The 20,900-nt window shown below is 36.8% G+C and overlaps 1 protein-coding gene across 1 annotated transcript in view; it reads right to left on the minus strand.

Annotated features, from left to right (window-relative positions):
* USH2A (usherin) overlaps positions 1 to 20,900 on the minus strand; it is a 905,205-nt gene that overhangs the window by 840,595 nt on the left and 43,710 nt on the right. The window contains exon 3 of the mRNA XM_065936753.1: positions 4,455 to 4,587. Within this exon, the coding sequence (XP_065792825.1) occupies positions 4,455 to 4,587 (133 nt within the window). The remainder of the gene's footprint in view (positions 1 to 4,454; positions 4,588 to 20,900) is intronic.

Consider the following 20,900-nt stretch of genomic DNA (forward strand, 5'->3'; position numbering starts at 1 on the left):
TAAGGATTTAAATTCCCACAAAGTTTTTGTGAAAGTTGAAAAACTGCTTCTAAAATTCATATAATAGCCAAGACAATCTTGATAAATAAAAAAAAATGTGGAGAAATCAAATCCTTCTAAACAGTAAGACTCTTATATCTTACAAAAATGAAAATTAAATGTTTTAACTATACATATAGGCAAACAGATCACTGAAACAAAATAGTGAGCTCAGGAACTCACTGTCTTCATGTAAAGGGATGTAATTTGTGACAAAGCTGCCACTGCAACATAGTGGAGAAGCGATGAAAATGTTTCCGGGTCAATTAAAATTTCAGGTGGGGAAAAAATAGAATCTTGACTCCTACTTCATACCATACCCAAAAATCAATCCCAGATAGAATATCAACCTAAATTTGAGAGGCAAAATAATATCACTTTTAAAATAAAGTACAGGAGAACATCTTTAGATATTTTGGGTGTTCTCCTACACTTTATACTCTCAGGGTTTGCAAAGATATTCTAAACATTACATTAAAAGTTTTAAGTTTAAAATACATAAATTGGACTTCACTGAAATTAAGAATTTCTGTTGATCAAAGGAAAGGGATAGTATAAGCGGTAACTCAGAAGGCTATATTTTAAGTCCATTTATCTCTCAAAGAACTCAAATTCAAAATACTGAATTCCTATAAGCTATAAAAAAAGACAGGCCATCCAACTAAGAATTAGCAGAAACTTATACAGGTAGTTCACAGAAGAGCATAGCCATGGCCAAGAAGCACATGAAAATGTTCTCAACACCATCAATCATCAGGAAATGCACCATAAAGTCACCAGAATGGCAAACAGCAATAATGTATGAGAATACTAAGTGTTGGTAAGGACAAGGAACACCAACCTTCTCAAACATCACTGGTTAAAATACCCACTTTGAAAAATTTCCTAAAGCTTAAAGAAATAGCAGCACACTATAGAGATATATCTTTGGTATAGTGCTTAGAAAAGAAATCATACACAAGAGTACTCACTTGCATGATTTAAAGTGCTTGAACATTCAAGAACAGCCAACACTAATTTATGCTGATAGAGGTCTCTTCTGACACTATTCTTTGTCTCCCTTTAGAGTTGGTATTCACCAGGAGTGCTTGAAATTCAGGAAATGTTTGATAACTTTTTCTGGATGAGAATTATGCAAGTATATATATCGATTAAAAATTCATAAAGCTGTATCCCTTAATATTTATGTATTATGTTGCATGAATGTTTTTGCCTTTACTAAAATATAAGAGAATATTTTTTAATTTCTTTAATGCAAAGTTATGACTATCTAAAAGCTAGAAAAAAGATGTGTAACATAATATTATTAACATTAATGAGCCTTTACAAATAATATTTTCCAGAGTATAAATATGAATATACAATATCAATAAGGAATTCACAAATGACATGCAAATTATCCAGGCATATGAGGCATATGTGGAAAGTTACTTAATCTCACTAATCGCAAAATAATTCTAAGGCAGGATCCAAAAATATTTTTCAGTGAGAGGAATGGCAAAAGTGAAAAAAAAAAAGGATTATTTGTCAGGTTAGTTAGTGTTTAAGACAAATACTTATATTTTTAAATAAGGTTGTAAATTTTCACAACCTTATGAGGTAATGAGGTAATCTGTTGTTATGCTTTAGGGTCATCATTCCCATATGTATTAAAATATAAAATGACCATTTCAACCTATCTAACTTCTATCGATTTAGGTTAGCAAAATAATTATAATTAACAACAGCACTGCATACTAATATATTTTAGTATACACAAGGCACAGTTATTCATTCATTCATTCAACAAATATGGAACAACTACTCAGTACCAGATGCTGGAAAAACAGTAGTGTTTTCTATGACATAGCCTCATTTGATCCTTACCATGAAATTGTAGTATCATCACCATCATGATTTTAAATTCAAGATAACTATAGTTTAGAGACATAAAAAGTTATTTCAGGTCACATGGCTAGTAAGCAGAGATGTGGGACTTGAAAACTGACACCAAAGTAAAAGGTCTTAAGGAACTTCACAGACAATTGCTAAATGCATATATATATGTATGCATAATAGATATAGAAACAAATATATATATATATTTAGTGTTCCGATCAGATAACTGCTAATAATTTTGAAATAGCAGAATTAATCTAAATGTTCATTAATAGGATTGTGTTTAAAAAGTTTCAGTTACAGCTATACAACTGTGCACAATGCAGTCATTTTAAATGAGAAGGCATATTAACATGTTTCTCATAACATTTGGAGGGGAAGTATTTATTTTTATATGGCTCAGAGAAAGCATATGTATGATAATTTCATTTTTGGAAAATTAATATATTTATAACCATATCTCTAGCTATATGTACAAAAATGGTGGAAGGTTATAACAAAATTAACTATCTCTATCTATAAAGGCCAAAAAAAGGAAAAGGTTTCCTAATTTGTAGAGTTCAATGTTCTTTAGTTTTTCTTATAATGATCATATGCTGTTTAATAATATAAAGCAATTAATATTCCCACTTTTAAGTATAGGCAATTTTGTAGACCAATGTGCTAGTTACTACAAGAGAATTCTGAATTCAGCTTCTGTTCTTTTCAGGATATGACACTATCTTCTTAAAACTATATGGCCTATTTTCAGGGTGGAAAGGTATGAACACTATCAATCTAGTTTATTCCATGTTGACTATTATTTTCCAGTTTCTATCTAACATTCTAAGTTCTACTTCAACAACAGTTATACAATAAAATCCAAACCATAAAAAGGAGGAAGAAAATATAGCTTAAGAAGAAATACAGATGGCCAATAGGCACATGAAAAGGTGCTCAAATCTCTAATTTTTAGGGAAATGAAAATCAAAACTACAATGAGTTACCACCTCATGCCAGCCAGAATGGCCACCAATTTAAAAAAATCTATAAATAGCAAATGCTGAAGAGGGTGTAGAGAAAAGGGCACCCTCCAACACTGTTGTTGTGAGTGGAAATTGGTGCAGCCACTGTGGAAACACATTCCCTTTTCACTTTCATGCATTGGAAAAGGAAATGGCAACCCACTCCAGTGTTCTTGCCTGGAGAATCCCAGGGACGGGGGAGCCTGGTGGGCTGCCATCTATGGGGTCGCACAGAGTTGAACATGACCTAAGCGACTTAGCAGCAGCAGCAGAAAATCAAAACCAGAATTACCATATGACTGAGCAATCACCCTCCTGGTCATATATCCAGACAAAATACAATTCAGAAAGATATATACACCCCTATGTTCACAGCAGCATTATGCACAACAGCCAACACATGGAAACAAATTAAATGTCCATCAGCAGATGAATGGTTAAAGGAGATGTGGTACATGTATACAAGGGAATACTACTCCACCGTACAAAGGATGAAATAATGTCACTTGCAGCCACATCGATGCAACTAGATTATGTGAAGTAAGTCAGAGAAAGACAAATGCCATAAAATATCACTTATACGTGGAATCTAAAATATAACACAAATGAACCTATATATGAAACAGAAACAAAATCAGAAACACAGAGAACAGACGGCTAGTTGCCAAGGGGGAGGGGAGCAGGAGAGAGGTAGATTGGGAATCCAGGGTTAGCAGCTGCAAAGTGGTGTATACAGAATGGATAAAGGACAAGATTCTACTGTAGAGCAAAGGGAAATATATTCAATATCCTATGATAACCATAATGGAAAAAATATGAAAAAGAATGAATATATAAATATATGTAACCGAGCTACTCTGCTGTAGAACAGAAATTAATACAACACTGTAACTCAACTTTACTTCAATAAAATAAATTTTAAAAATATAGTGTGTTACATATTGTTCTTACTTTGGAAAAATAATGATAAAGACATTTTAAAGATTCTCTGATATAGTGAGTTAAATAATGGGTTAAATAATAGTGGGTTAAATAATAGTGGGTTCAACAAATAAGACTACCTGCAATTGTGACTTTATTTGGAAAAAGAGTCTTTGCAGATATAATTAAGGATGTCGAGACGAGAAAATACTGGATTAGGCTGGGACCTAAATCTGATCACAAGTGTCTTTAAAAGAGAGGAGACGGGGAGAAGGCCAGGTGAAGATGGAGGCAAAGACTGAAGTTATGTATTGATAGCTACAAGCCAAGGAGCACTAAGTACTGCTAGAAGTCACAAGAGAGGCATGGCATGAACTCCACCTTAGAACTTCCAGAAGAAGCCAACACTGAGCCCTTGGTTTCAGACTTCTACCCTCCAGAACCATGGGGGGATGAAATCTGCTTTATTAAACTGTCACCCAATTGGTGCTAATGTATTACAGTAGCCCTAGGAAACAAATACACCTGGGTATTTTAAAATATTTTTGACACATTTTTTCAAGGAATGATGTAATTAAATAAAACAAATAATTTTCTGAAATCTAAACTTACCATTTAAGCTCTGTCCTATTTGCATAGTACCAGAGGCAAAATCTGTAATTGAACCACTTAGAGTTCTTGCATCAAAAGCTGCATTATCCTTTTCCAAACCATTGATGAAGAAACTGATTTTTGTCTGATGTACCTGTAAGAAATTATCACATTATTTTAATTGCATAACCTTTTATAATAACTGCCTTTAGCAGGCTTTCTCAGGTTAATTTCCCACTTCTCCACTTCCTTCAGTTGGAAAGACTGGGAATTTATTTTAATGGTCCAATGATATATCTTGTGTTTGTATATCTAGACATAAACCTATAGATAATAATTCTGTGCTGGATCATATATACCAGGGTATTCACAGGTATGCATAACTGTTTGTCCCATATATTTCACAGTTCTGTCTTCCATGCCTTCATAAAGTTGTTCTGGAGACACTGCTTCTTTAGCTACTAGCTAAATTTGTTACAGTCATATTTGGAAATAAACATAAATGAATGCAAAAGGCAAAAATATTCAAAACCAGATTCACTAGAAATGTATTACATGTGAATATAATTCAATTTAGGTTGCTAACACAAAGATTCCTTATAAACATTTATTTTCTTAGGTGTTGGTATCCAGTTGGTAATTCTCACCTGCACTTCTCCATACAGAATAAAAAAAATCTGCTGATCATAGTCTAGGCTAATTAATAAGGTACCCTAATAACCTTCTACACCAGAGGTCAACAGCCTTCTTCTGTAAACAGATAAATATTTTTTATTTCTATGCCAAGTGATTTGATTTTGTGGTCTAAATGGTACAGGTCACAACTGTTCAACTCTGCTCTAATAGGAAAGCAGCCACAAACAATACATATGTGAATGGGCACAAATGTGTTCCAGCAAAACTTTTATAAAACTAGATGGCCAGCCAGGTTTGTACCATGAGCTATAATTTTACTACCCCTGGATGATATCATAAAAAGTTACTCAGATTGACTCATTGAGAGAAATGTAATATCTTATAGTTGAAGGTTAGATGCTAACATCTTAAATAAAAGTATCAAATGTAGCATTCAAAATGAAATTATATTCAAACAGCCTTGCAAAAATTAATGAAAATAAACAACCACCCTCCAACATTTTTAAATCATGTGAGTAATTGCCTTAGGAACCCTTTTCAAAGTTCCCGTCTTAAAAAAAAAAATTACACACACACACACTTGGCAATTATGAAAATTTCTTGGCAATATCAATATATCAGTTCTTCAAAAACTTATTCAGTTTGGCTTTTTTCCTCTCTATCCAACCTGCTCTCAGTTAAAACCATATTTTTTCCTAAATGCATCGACCCTGTGTTCCATTTGACTTAATTATAAAACAAAGCTTTAACATAAAGACCAAAAATCACACACTAGCGCCTCACGGACCTGGATATACACACTTCTGCTGTTTTTTTTTTTACATGCCATTTTTTACAGCCTGTTACTGTCATGTGGTGTTTGACTGTTATCATTATAAAAGATACAGGCTTTTCTACTTTGTTATTTGTAGCATTATCTCATGTTTTACAACATCTCTGAGCAACATGCAGGCACATGAAATATAACTCATGGAAAGTTCTCGAAGGTATTAATGCATAAAAAAGAATGTGGTTCCATCTCTACTGTCTTTACCCAGCCAAAAGCTGATGAACAGCCAATTTTCCTTTATCACATTAGCGCAGCCATGAGGGAAACACATTTGTTCTAGTCAGCTCCACTAAAGATACTATTACCAATCTAACATATACATGTTTTATATCAGCGGTATTCTCAGAGCATGAGAGAGCCAACAATATATTAACACTAGCATGACAGTTTATTTAAGAAAAGAAAATTGTCTCTGTAGAGGGACAGAAGTTAGAAATGTATGGCTAAAGCTCAGTGTCACTGGTCTAATAAAGGTAATAATTCTTTGGCTTTCTTTATAGCAGGTAACACTCCTGTGACAGTTCTGTCATATCATTCAAATAAAAATGTTGTCTTTTACAAGTTTAAGTGCACCTTTATTTTGAGTCAGATAGAAAGCATGCTTTTGATTTTCTGTGTTCACTGTATTATATCTATAGTCAAGAGTTCAGGACCTTCTTTTCTTTTTTCTTTTTTTATCAACTCATCACATATTTACTTAGCAGAAGGATTCGGTGTCACTTGCAGTGAATCCCAGAAGAATGTCTTCACTTTGTTGGTACTTAAAAAATGATTAATGATGATCCCAAGTCACTCTTGCCTGTTGTTGCCTCTCCCCCACCCACCACCACCAACTACCTTTCTATAAATAAGATTAAATCCTCTTTGGTGTTCTGTATCATGCTTTATATTCCAAGATTCTCTAAACTACTTTGCAATTCAGGCCTGGGGCCCCATCACACTGAAACTGTGACCACCAGGCTCTCTGCCATAGCTCATCCTGATGATCCCCTTGCCAGCTATTTAAGGGAATAGGAATACATAGGATGGAATTTCTGATCTGTAAAAAGAAAGCCTTCTGCTCAAGTGAACTTCCTCTCTATCTTTCTCCACCTCTCTGAGGATTAGAGGAGTTTGGACATGTTTATTGGTGTGGCTTGAAGGAATGAATTGGCAAAACCAGTAGCAGCTGTAGAAAAGCTTTACGCCCTCACAAGATGCCCAAAAACATTTCAGAAAGAAGATACAAGGGGGCGTGTCATTCTCAAGCCTTCATTCTCTCAGGCCTTCAAATTTTACTTTATTGATTTTTTTTGGAGGGGGGTCAAATTTGTGTCTCTGTGATAGGCTGTACTCATTGCTTTGAGTTCCAGAGTATATTAGACTCAAAAAAAATGCAGAATTCCTCACCAGTCTCATGCCTGATTAGAGAGGAGCATGATTCAAAATTCTAGAAAATCATACAACTGTTGAGAGGCAACCAAGGGAAAAAAATACAACCAGCGCCCCCCGCCCCGGAATTATCAACAATCTCTTGTTTCACTGAAATGCCAGATTTCTGTTGCTTTTCTGCTTAGGCTGGTTGCTACTGCTACCACCACCACCACCAACAGCAACACAAAAACAAAATAATGCTGATTCAGCCTGGGAAAAAAATAGGCAGAGCTCCTACGCTGACTCCCTCATTAGAGAAATAATTTTGCAGTTTTCCTGCTGCCTATATCCTCCTAATTTTAATTTACTTCAGCACAGCACAAACCCAGAATCTACAGTGGCCCTGTAAATTACACTAAAAAAATAAATAATCTCACAATCATTTCCTCTAGGAGTTTGAATGTATGAAAGCATAGAGTGTTTTTAGTATACTAAAAGCATGTGAATCACTATAAAAGATGACAGTTGTTTTTCAAAGTACTGAAGCTTATTGTCTTTTTCAGGGAGTTGCTTCAAAAAGTTGTGTCTTAATCCATAAATGTATGGTGTAGAACCTATTTTTGGACCTTCTTTGTGGGACCTGTCTTCCTAGAACTGACTTATGAGCCTCCCAAGAATATAAGTTTCATTAATTTGATGGACCTCATCTTAAAACAAAACCATTTTAAACATTTTGAATAACATCTCTCTCATAGATTTAATACAAATGGTTTGGCAACAGATCTCAAATTCAGATTCACTCTCAGAAGATGAGGATGGGTGATACAAATATAAAGAACATCATCTTGAATGCTAAAGATTTCAAACAAAAAAAGAAAACTACTTTTCCCTACAGATAAGAATCTGAAGGGAAAACTTTATGAAGGAAAAAGTGTTTGGACTTTCTGAAATAGAAATTGTCCTGAAATAGAATTTCTATTTCTAGGTTAAAGAAGGATTTGCATAAAAGATTCAACTATTCCATCTATAATTTTTAAGCATAAGGAAGACAGTTTATTCTGAAAACTTCATAAGGTTATTTTAAAATATCACATGTATGTTTCATCCTCTACCTGAAAGCATGTGGAATGCCACTCTGCTTACCATTCTAAACTAAAGGTCTTCTGAGGTTTTCCCTCTCTCGTTCCATCTGCTTTTGTTTCCAACTGGTCACCAAGAGTCAACTTCACCTAAATGGTGAGATTTCCTCACTGTCTGTTAATCACACAATGCTTAATTCTATTTCCATGTTATATTTAAGCTATTTCCATATGGTAATAAACTTGCTACTGCTTTTCATTTACTTAAATTCTTAGTATTTCCAAAACATATATATCTCAAGTCCTAAATCCTATAGAGATCCTTTATTGACTCCTTCAGCATTATCAAAGTGTTCACATTTATTGGGAAGCTAGCATATTGAGCATTGTTCTAAAGTTTTGTTTTATCTTTACAACAACCTGAGACAGATTTGGAATTATCTCCAAGTAATGAAATGGAATCACAGAGAATTAAATACAAAAAGGTTACATTTTTCTAAGTCACATAGAGAAGGGACTGGTTCTAGAGGCTGTTTTAACCAATTTTAATTAGCTACACCCAGTTAGCATTTAGAAATAACCACCATCAAGTTTATCAGACCCACCCATTGAGTTACTTTGCTTTAACTCAACACAGTGATGATTCAGGTTTTATATCAATGCTTCCCATAATAAGAAGGGTAACAATCCGAATGAGTAATATAATCATTTGCCATTTTCCTGGCAGTGTTTTGAGTGCTTTACTTATAGTATCTTACCAGGTTCTCAGATCCCCCTCTTTCATGTTATTAGTATTATCCCCCAAATGAGGACTCAGATTCACCTGCTCCACTATTCTGATTCTGCAGACTTTGGGAAACCTTTCATCTTTGAACAGCTTTTACTATTATAAATGACTGAACTGGAAGATGTCTCTTTATAAATTCAATTCTTAGGTCCCAGCTCTAATTACTGAGACCACATGAAACAAATCCAATCCCTTTTCCACACAAGAGTTCACACATATTTTTCTCCCAAGTCTTCTTCAAGATAAATGTGTTTGGCTTCTGTGGTGTTCTAAATATGACATGGCTTTGGGTCTCTCTTTTAAAATATGGCTCCAGAAATACTACAATCTCTACATGTGGCCTCTCACCAAATTGAAATAAGATTATCACCTTAATGTAATCCAAACTTGCATGCTACATTTCTGGCAATGACATCATATAGCTAAAACTGATAAATTAAGTTGAGCTGACTGTTAAAGCATATCTACCCCATCCTGTACATATGCAGTTAGTTTTGTGAATCCAAGGACAGGAATTTATATTTATCCACAATATATTTCATCTTGTTAGATTCAGCCCATTGCTCCAGGCTGTCAAAATCTTTTTGGATGCTATGTCTCTCATCCAATGTATTTAACATCCTCCAAGATTTGTGTCATTTGCAAATTTGATGAGCATGCCCTACGTGCTGGGCAGAAGCTCAGTAAATACTAATTGACTGATTGACTAATAAATACTCCAAAAATAAAACCACCAACACAAACTACTGTGTTGCAATTCTAAGCAATAAAGAAAAGGCATCATTTTTAACAGATAAAATGTGTCATACAGGAATTCTTCACCTTTGCAGACTGACCTTATTTACTAACATGGGTTTTTTATAGAATCATATAATTATGAATAAATACACAAATTAAATATTTTCTATGCTACATTTATCCAAATAATATGACAAAAAGAGTTGAGGTAATTATTTATGGAAAGTAAGTTTGTAGAAATTAATCACATGGGTTGCACACAAGTATTTGGAATGTGTATGTGTTCCCACTATTGGTTTGATTTACTGATAACTTCTTAAATCTTCCTTCTCTTTGACCATATGAAAGATGCTGCAGGGAAATGACTTCTGACACAGCTATATTCTTCAAGATTTTCTGACTAGTTTTGTTTCTCTTTATTATCTCCCATGAGCTCACACATTTCAATATTCCTCTCCCTGGTCCCTTCTCCCTTCCTCCCTGCTCCATTCATCCACAACACCCTCCCCAATAGAATTCTGTCTCGAACATAAAGACTTCTGTTTTTCCTGTATGAATAACTCAGACAAGCCAGACCCTGGAAGTGATTCATGCCTAAGTGACTACATTTACACCCTAAGCAGGGTACTTTGGGTTTATTACTCTCTCCATGACATCGATCAGGCTTCCCTGATGGCTCAGTGGGTAAAGAATCCACTTGCAATGGAGGAGACACAGGTTTGACCCCTGGGTTGTGAAGTTCCTCTAGAGGAGGAAGTGGCAACCCACTCTGGTATTCTTGCCTGAAAAACCCCACGGACATAGGATCCTGATAAGCTACAGGCCATGGGGTCACAAGGAGTCAGACATGATTGAGCAACTAAGCATGTATGCACGCCATGACACCTATTAAAGCACTTTCTCCATATACTGCAATCTCCTAGGAACAAACCTCCAGCTTAATCAATCTCTAGAAATTTAACATAGGAATGTAAGTAATTTTCTTTGTCCTATCTTGAGTGGATATAAAACTCTCATGGCCACTTCTTCCTAAACTACTACTCTATTTACTTTAAAAAGTAGCTATTAATTTATACACACACAGTGGAAAAATGTGCCAATGGTTTGATTTATTATTGATTTCATAGGGAATGGGGATAGAGTCAGACCATTGTCTGTAGATACTATCTAGGAACATTTTATGCACAATTCCACATTTAAGAATGTTTTTGGTAGTGTGCACACATTGCATAAAATAAATAATAAGGAACCTACTATCAGTATATATCACAGGAAACTATACTCAGCATCTGTAATAACCTACAATGGAAAAGAATCTAAATACATATATACATAGGTGTGTATATATATATATATATATAGAGAGAGAGAGAGGTGTCTATACATATATATAGGAATCACCACTATACACTTGAAATTAACAAAACATTGCATGCTAACTATACTTCAATTTATAAAAATGGTTAAGAAACAATGCTTTTGGTACACAGATGATCACAATATCCAACACTCTTAATTGTCTCAATGTATCTTTTAGTTCTTTTTCCTATTTATCCATACAGAACAGATGACTTCTAAAAGATTATTAGAATTAGCTAAAAAGCACCTCAGTAACTTTTTCAACATTTCCTATCCCTAAATCTGGAAGTTGTTTTTATGCCTACAATTTCCTTTCCTTAAAAAGTCAAGTTCTTATCATGTCTTCCATGTCTAGGAAGAAAACTGTTCATCTTATCCTTCATATAAAACCATAACTTTCTGCTATACAATAAGTCTTTGTTGGTTATCTATTTTAAATATAGCAGTGTCTACGTGTCAATTCCAAACTCCTAATCTATGCCTTTCTCCATCCTTTCCCTGATAACTATAAGTTCTTTTTCTAAGTCTATGGGTCTATTTATGTTTTGTAAGTAAGATTTGCATCATGCTTTAGATGCCACGTGTAAGTGATATCATATGGTATTTGTCTTTCTCTTTCTGACTCACTTCATTTAGTATGATAATTTCTAGGTCAATTCATGTTGTTGCAAATGGCATTAACTTATTCTTCTTTATGGCTGAATAGTACTCCATTGTGTATATATGCCACATCTTTATTCATTCATCTGTCAATGGACATTAAGGTTGCTTTCATATCTTGGCTATCATGAACAGCGCCTGCATGCATCTATTTGAATAAGAGTTTTCTGGGTTTTTGCACAAACGTAGGATCACTGGATCGTATGGGAGCTCTATTTTTAGTTTAAGGAAATCATATTGTTTTCCATAATGTCTGCACCAATTTACATTCCTACCAACAATGTACGAGGATTCCTTTTCCTCCACATGCTCATCAGCTTTTATGATTTTTGACTTTTGGTGATGGCCATTCTGATTGACCTAGTGATGTTTTCTACTTTCTTCAATTTATGTCTGAATTTCGCAATAAGGAGTTCGTAATCTGAGCCATAGCCAGCTCCCAATCTTGTTTTTGCTGACTGTATAGAGCTCCAAAGAATATAATCAATCTGATTTTGGTATTGACCACCTAGTGATGTCCATGTGTAGAGTCTTCTCTTGTGTTGTTGGAAGAGGGTGTTTGCTATGACCAGTGTGTTCTCTTGGCAAAACTCTGTTAGCCTTTGCCCTGCTTCATTTTGTACTCCAAGGCCAAACTTGCCTGTTACTCCAGGTATCTCTTGACTTCCTATTTTTGCATTCCAGTCCCCTGTGATGAAAAGGACATTTTTCTTTGATGTTAGTTCTATAAAGTCTTGTACATCTTCAAAGAACCATTCAACTTCAGCTTCTTTGGCATTAGTGGTTGGGGTATAGACATGGATTACAGTGATACTGAATGGTTGTCTTGAAAACGAACAGAGATCATTCTGTCATTTTTGAGATTGTACCCAAGTACTGCATTTTGGAATCTCTTGTTGAGTATGAGGGCTACTCCATTTCTTCTAAGGGATTCTTGGCCACAGTAGCAACTATAATGGTCATCTGAATTAAATTCACCCATTCAGGTCCATTTTAGTTCACTGATTCCTAAAATGTCAATGTTCACTCTTGCCATCTTTGTTTGACCACTTCCAATTTACCTTGGTTCATGGACCTAACATTCCAGGTTCCTATGCGATACTGTTCTTTAGAACATTGGACTTTACTTCACCACCAGACACATCCACAGCTGAGCACTGTTTATGCTTTGGCTCAGCCTCTTCATCCCTTCTGGACCTATTTCTTCACTTTTCTCCTGTAATATATTGAACACCTACTGACCTGAGGAGTTCAGCTTTCAGTGTCGTATCTTTTTGCCTTTTCATACTGTTCATGGGGTTCTCAAGTCAAGAATAACGAAGTGGTTGGCCATTCCCTTCTCCAGTGGACCACGTTTTGTCAGAACTCTCTGCCATGACCCATTCGTCTTGGGTGACCCTACACGGCATGACTCATAGTTTCAGTGAGTTTGACAAGACTGTGATCCATGTGATGTTTGGTTCATTTCCTATAACTGGCTTTCATTCTGTCTGCCTCTGAAAGATAAGGATAAGAGGCTTGTGGAAGCTTCCTGGTGGGATGGACTGGCTGTGGAGAAAACTGGGTCTTCCTCTGGTGGGCAGGGCAGGCCAGGCTCATTAAATCTTTAATCCAATTTTCTGCTGATGGGTGTAGCTGTGTTCCCTCTCTGTAGCTTGGCCTGGGGCCAAACTATAGTAGGGGTCAGTTCAGTCAGTTCAGTTTAGTTACTCAGTCATGTCTGACTTTTTGTGATCCCATGGACTGCAGCACACCAGGCTTCCCTGTCCTTCACCATCTCTCAAAGGTTACTCAAACTCACTTCCATCGATTCAGTGATGCCATCCAACCATCTCATCCTCTGTCATCCCCTTCTCCTCCCACCTTCAATCTTTCCCAGCATCAGGGTCTTTTCCAGTGAGTCAGTTCTTCGCATCAGGTGGCCAAAGTATTGGAGTTTCAGCTTCAGCATCAGTCCTTCCAATGAATACTCAGCAGAATATTCAAAGAGAGATAAGAAAATCTTCCTCAATGATCAATGAAAGAAATAGAGGAAAATAGTACAATGGGAAAGACTAGAGATCTCTTCAAGAAAATAAGAGTTTCCAAGGGAACATTTCATGCAAAGGTGGGCACAATAAAGGACAGAAATGGTATGGACCTAACAGAAGCAGAAGATATTAAGAAGAGGTGGCAAGAACACAGAAGAACTAAAGATCTTCATGACCCAAATAACCACAATGGTGTAATCACTCACCTAGAGCCAGACATCCCAGAAAGTGAAGTCAAGTGGGCCTTAGGAAGCATGACTACAAACAAAACTAGTGGAGGTGATGGATTTCCAATTGAGCTATTTCAAATCCTAAAAGATGATGCTGTGAAAGTGCTGCACTCAATATGCCAGCAAATCTGAAAAACTCAACAGTGGCCACAGGACTGGAAAAGGTCAGTTTTCATTCCAATCTCAAAGAAAGTCAGTGCGAAAGATTGCTCAAACTACCACACAATTGCACTCATCTCACACATTAGCAAAATAATGCTCAAAATTCTCCAAGCCAGGTTTCAACATTTTGTGAACTGTGAACTTCCAGATTTTCAAGCTGGATTTAGAAATGGCAGAGGAACCAGAGATCAAATTGCCAACATCTGGTGGATCATTGAAAGAGCAAGAGGGTTCCAGAAAAACATCTACTTCTGCTTTATTGACTACGCCAAAGCCTTTGACTGTGTGGATCATGACAAACTATGGAAAATTCTTCAAGAGATGGGAACACCAGTTCATCTGACCTGCTCCTGAGAAATCTGTATGCATGTCAAGAAGCAACAGTTAGAACTGGATGTGAAGTAACTGGTTTCAAATCAGGAAAGGAGCATGTCAGGGCTATATACCGTCACCCCGCTTATTTAACTTATATGCAGAGTATATCATGTGAAATGCCAGACTGGGTAAAGCACAGCTAGAATCAAGATTGTTGGGAGAAATATCAATAACCTCAGATATGCAGATGACAATACCCTTATGGTATGGGTAATGACAGTAATGGTGACCTCCTTCAAAAGGACTTATGCCAGCACACTGTGACTCCCAGGACTGTTTTAATCAACTAGATCTGATAGACAGAGTGCCTGAAGAACTATGGACAGAGGCTCATGACACTGTATAGGAGGTGGTGATCAAAACATTTCCCAAGAAAAAGAAATGAAAAAAGACAACACCGGTTGTCTAAAAAGGCCTTACAAATAGCTGAGAAAAGAAGAGAAGAGGAAAGCAAAGAAGAGAAGGAAAGATATACCCATCTGAACGCAGAGTTCCAAAGAATAGCAAGGAGAAATAAGAAGTCTTTCTAATTGATCAATGCAAAGAAATAGAGGAAAACAATAAAACAGGAAAGATGAGAAATTGCTTCAAGAAAATTAGAGAACCAAGGAAACATTTCATGCAAAATGGGCACAATAAAGGAAAGAAATGATATGCAACTAACAGAAGCAGAAGATATTAAGAAGCGGTAGCAAGAATTCACAGAAGAACTATACAAAAAGGGTCAAGGATGAGATCCTTGGATGGCATCACCAACTCAATGGACATGAGTTTGAATAAGCTTCTGAGAGATGGTGAAGGACAAAGAAGCCTAGTGTGCTGCAGTTCATCCAGTCACAGAGTCGGATGTGACTGAGTGACTGAATAACAAATTCTGATTGGTATGAAGCAGTACCTCATTGTAATTTTTATTTGTATTTCTCTTAATTAGCAATACTGAGCATCTTTTCATGTGGTTATTGGTCATCTGTATGTCTTCTCTGGAGAAATGTCTATTTAGGTCTTCTACTGATTTTCAGTTGGGTGGTTTGTTTGTTACTAAGTTGTATGAGTTGTTTGTATATTTTGGAAATTAATCCTTTGTCAGTTGCATCATTTGTGAATATTTTCTCCCAGTCTGTAGGTTATCTTTTCATTCTGTTTATGGTTTCCTTTGCTGTAAAAAGCTTCTAAGTTCAATTATGTCCCATTTGCTTATTTTTGCTTTTATCAATATTTACATTGCCTTGGGAGGTTGATCTAAGAAAACAATGGTAAAATTTGTCTGAGAATACCTGGCCTATGTTCTCTTCTAGGAGTTTTGTCATGTTGTGTATTACTTTTAAGCCATTTTGTGTTTATTTTTGTGTATTTTTGTGTGAAGATATATTCTATTAATCTTCATTGATTTACTGCATATAAACCAACTGGTTCTTGCACCAAGTTGTTGATCAGTTGCTAAGTCATGTCTGACTCTTTGTGAACCCATGAACTGTAGCACGCCAGGCTGAGATGTCCTTCACCATCTCCCTGAGTTAGTTCAGATTCATGTCCATTGAGTCAGTGATGCCATCCAACCATCTCATCCTCTGTCGTTCTCTTCTCCCCTCACCCTCAATCTTTCCCAGCATCAGGGTTTTTTTCAATAAGTTCTACAAATCCTCATTCAATCTGTTTCCTTGCTACCTCTGACTTGTCTTTATTAGTATGTCCCTGTGCTCTCTTCTAGCAACACTGCCCTCCTCAAGGGCTTCCAGGTTGGTGCTAGTGGTAAAGAATCTGCCTTCCAATGGTGCAGGAGACACGGATTCAATCTCTGAATTGGGAAGATCTCCTGGAGGAGGAAATGGAAACCCAGTCCAGTATTCTTGCCTAGAGAATCCCATGGAAAGAGGAGTCTGGGAGGCTACAGTCCATGGGGTTGCAAAGAGTTGGACACGACTGAGTGTCTGAGCACACACCCCCCTCAAACATTCCAGGCACCCATTTTCCTCAAAGTCTTCACATTTTCTGTTCCTACTCCTCGACATTACTCCTACAGACACCTGCTGGCTATTTGCCACAGCTCCTTCAGATGTTTCCTTAATTTCTTTAATTGTCATTTTAGCAAAATCCCTCCTAACACTCTTACTAAAACTGTAGTGCCATCCTTGCTAACCCCCTTCCCTTTCAGCTAGCCTCTCTGTCCACACCAAACATACTACATATTTTATTTATTTTTTCTGCTTTTTAGTCTCTTCCTGCCTAGAATCTAAACTCTATAAGGAGAAGTTTAGCTTTGTTTCCTTTTGCTGTTTTGTTTACTGCTGTTACCTCATTCCCCAGAATGATAACTAGCAACTATTAGGAACTTACCAATATTCACGGAATGAATGACGCTTCATCTAAACTAAGGACTGAAAGATTAACTACACTAACTTGAAAGATTAACAGAAATTAGCAAAAGGCAGAAGGGGTAGAAGATAGGAAATAAGTGAGTTGTGGGAAATGGCAACCCACTCCAGTATTCTTGCCAGGAGAATCCCAGGGACGGAGGAGCCCGGTGGGCTGCCGTCTATGGGGTCACACAGAGTCGGACACGGCTGAAGCGACTTAGCAGCAGCAGCAAGAATAGAAAATGGCTTCCCTTGTAGTTCAGTTGGTAAAGAATCTGCCTGCAGTGCAGAAGACCCAGGTTCAATTCCCAGGTCGGGAAGATCCCCTGGAGAAGGAAATGGCAACCCACTTCGGTGTTCTTGCCTGGAGAATCCCATGGACAGAGGAGCCTGGTGGGCTACAGTCTAGGGGTTGCAAGAATCAGACATGACTTAGAGACTAAACCACCACCACCAGGCAAAGAGAAACACAAGGAAATGGAAAGGAGCCTGAAACTCATCCCAGGCCTTCTATTTATACCACCCATTCTCATTCTTTTCTCTTCAACGTGTGGAATTTAAAGTCACGTTTCTTACTTCCCCCCCAATTCTTTCCCAGCTTTTAAAATCTATTTAAATTATAATGATACAGTTGTATATATCTAGGGCAAATTGTGCCTGCAAACGGTGGACGTCGGATTCCTGTTTATGAGTCCAGGGAGTAAGACAAAGATGTGAAATCACTCCTAACCCAAAGGCAGAGTGTCATCATTCAATCCTCAACATCTAGACAGATATGTAGGAAGTCATTTCTGTACACAATCCCAAAACTCAACTCTGTGCCAGTATTCAGGTAATATCTTAAAGATCCTGAGCAGTAATTTGTAAGTTGAAATGGAGTCCTGCTCTGTAAACAAAACAGGTAAAATACCTCCTTCTGCTATGCAGAAGTTATTCCTACTAAAATCTTCAACACAGGCAAAAAATCCCATTAATTAATTAATGGATTATTAAATTTACATTCTTGAAAGAAACAAATGCTTTTCTACAAGTACCTATCTTCCAGCCATTCTGTGTCCTTAGCTTTTATATTTTTTGTTGTTGTTTTTTTCCCCTAGCTCCAGGAGTACTGAGCAAAATTTATTGAAAATGTGTCTCATAAACTAAATGAAGAAGAACCATTTTAGGCTAAAGGAAAAATGTGGACCTCTTTAACCTCCTTTAGAGAATTGTATCATGAAATCTGATATGAATTGCTTTATCTTTAAAGACACTCAGAACTGAGAATAAAGTCTTCATGGTGACCCTTGTTTAAAGGTGGTGCTCTTTGCCCTAAAGCTGGTGAGATAGTAATTGTCTAAGCAGTTTTTTCTTCAATCAGTAATGGAGAAGCACACACATTTAATTTGGTTTTGACAGGAAAAATGACAGCAGCAAATAGGCTTTTTTTTTTTTTTAAGGTAAGGATTATATCAGCCCTAAAACCAAAAGTAGCTATTTGTGGGTCAAATGTAGAACATTCAGCAAAGTTGCCTTTCTTTCACCCCTTTGAAAAACAACAAAGAAAAAACCTAAGATTGTGTCATCAGTTAGAGCAAAATAAATGAATGCTTTCATTATTCTCTGAAGAAATTTATACTAGCGATTGGATAACCAGATTCAAGTGGTGCTCTTGAAAATAATATTCATTTTGTCTTTTTACAATTCATATTTATACAGTCCAATTCTTACATATTTCTTCCCAAACTATTTTTCCCAACGTAAGCAGAAGCTGTCAAAAAAAAAAAAAAAAAAAAAAAAAAAATCCCTACATTTGGTGGTGTATTTGGAATCTCTTTTTGCAAAGAGATTAAACTTCTCTAAAGGCTGACAGGCTCCAGAAACGTGAGGCCCAGAATAAAAATAATGGGTGGGAGAAATAGTCACGTGTTTACTTGCCAAAAACAATGATTTTATAATAACTGCTATAATACCTAACTTCAGTATATTTTTAGAAAGAGGAAATCAAGAGTGAAGGTGGCTATTAAAGAGTAAAACAAAAGCGAAGGGAAAGAACTGCTACGGTTATAATGGCCAATATAAAAGTCAGCTTATCTATATCTCCCACGTAATACAGTTTTGGATAGAGCTTTTCTGTTTCACTAGAGCTCTTTTATCCCCTGATATGTGTAACAATGGACATTGTTAAGTTAGTGTACCTTCCCATTCACTTAAGTATAACTAGGTAGTAGTTTACTTCTACCTTCTACAAATTCACCTTTGAATTATAATGTTTAAATACTCGGTTGAGCTTTTAGGACTTAATGAGACATTTTTGTAGAAAAAAAGTGATGGGTATGAAGGGATGCAGGGTTTATTGTCACTCAGACCTCACTTGTCTATCGCCACCCTTTAATGTCTGAGCTGGCCTAAATAATTACTCAATAACTTTCTACCATGTTGTCATATTTTAATTCTGTAGGTATAAATTTTCTCTCAAAATATTTCTGATTTACCTCACTTGTTCCCCTTTCCCCGCCATACCTCATCATGCACATACACGTGCATGCACGCGTGCACACACACACACACACACACATCAACTCCAGTCAGTCACTGCAATAGTCCCAGCACCAGCACAAAATCCCTCTAATAGATTTCTTTCTACAACTTTAACATAACTGTTTCTACTATCTGTGATTTTTTCGGCACCCATTCTTTCTGTTTCCATCTCTGAAATTCCTCTTAGAAGCACGCTGGGTCTGCCTGTGGACACGTGTCTATTTGCTCTAGATCAGATCTGATAACTCCAGGGCAACGGCGGGTAAGCAGGACAACTCATTTTCTCAGGGTATGGATCCCCTTTCTGCTGGGTTTCATCAGCCTGCCTTCTTCTGGCCTAGAGTCCACTCTGTATGCTCCAAACTGAGGTCAGCTGTCACCACTGCCTGACGCCTCTTGATGGGGAAGAGTGGGAGAATATGACCCAGACTGTCACTCCACGTGCTGCTTGCCAATTCCTGTCCCCGGCAGTCACGGAGACTGCTGTGCCTCCTCCCACGGAGTCCTCCTGCCCCCGGAGTCTGTCGGCTCTAGGCTTATGACACCCATGACTCAGTTCTCTCCTCCACCACCACTTCTCTCTCCTGTGTGTATTTTGGACTGTGGTTTCCTTTGCCAACCTGATCTCATCTGCTTTCTACTTTCCCAGATTCCTACGACACATGTTCTAATCATCGTGTTCTTTTCTATACCTCCCAATAGTAGCATTTGTGATCAGCTGCTGCTGTGTCTGAGCAGGTTAAAACGGTAAATTCCTTTCCCTAGCCAAAAAAAAAGAAAAATCAGTGAAGACCTGAAACACTTACTATGAGAAATAAATGTGGGGGGGAAAAAAGAAAAAACAAAATAAAAAAATAAATGTGGGGACTGCCTAAGTAACTTACCCGAAATGCACTTGAGAGCTTCTCAAAATTTCACTTTACCATTAGGCTTTCACACTACTCGGAATCAGTGTCTAAGTCATTTATACCATTAGACCAGCTAGATGACAGCAAGTTGTCAACAGATTTCTCAAGGATTTCTCCAAGGAACTGGAGACTTACAAGTGGGAGAAAGTGTCACTCCATCTGAATCCAACCATTACATCAACTGACCTGAAAGCTAGAAAGGTTCTGTTTCTCTAAGGAAAATAAAACAATTGAAAAGCTTGAGTATCCAATCAAACAAATTACATTTAACTCCCCAGGGGGCTACACCACTTGTGCTCAAGCCAGAGTTTCGAAGGAATATCTATTCTAAAGGATAGGCTTAGCACAGACTACTGAAAAGCAGCAAAAAATAAAATGAATAAAACTCAAACATAATGGAACTGAGGAACTATATAGGCATAAAAGTACAATATCACTTTAAAATAA

This window comes from Muntiacus reevesi, chromosome 5 (assembly GCF_963930625.1).
Source record: "Muntiacus reevesi chromosome 5, mMunRee1.1, whole genome shotgun sequence".
NCBI lineage: Eukaryota > Metazoa > Chordata > Mammalia > Artiodactyla > Cervidae > Muntiacus > Muntiacus reevesi.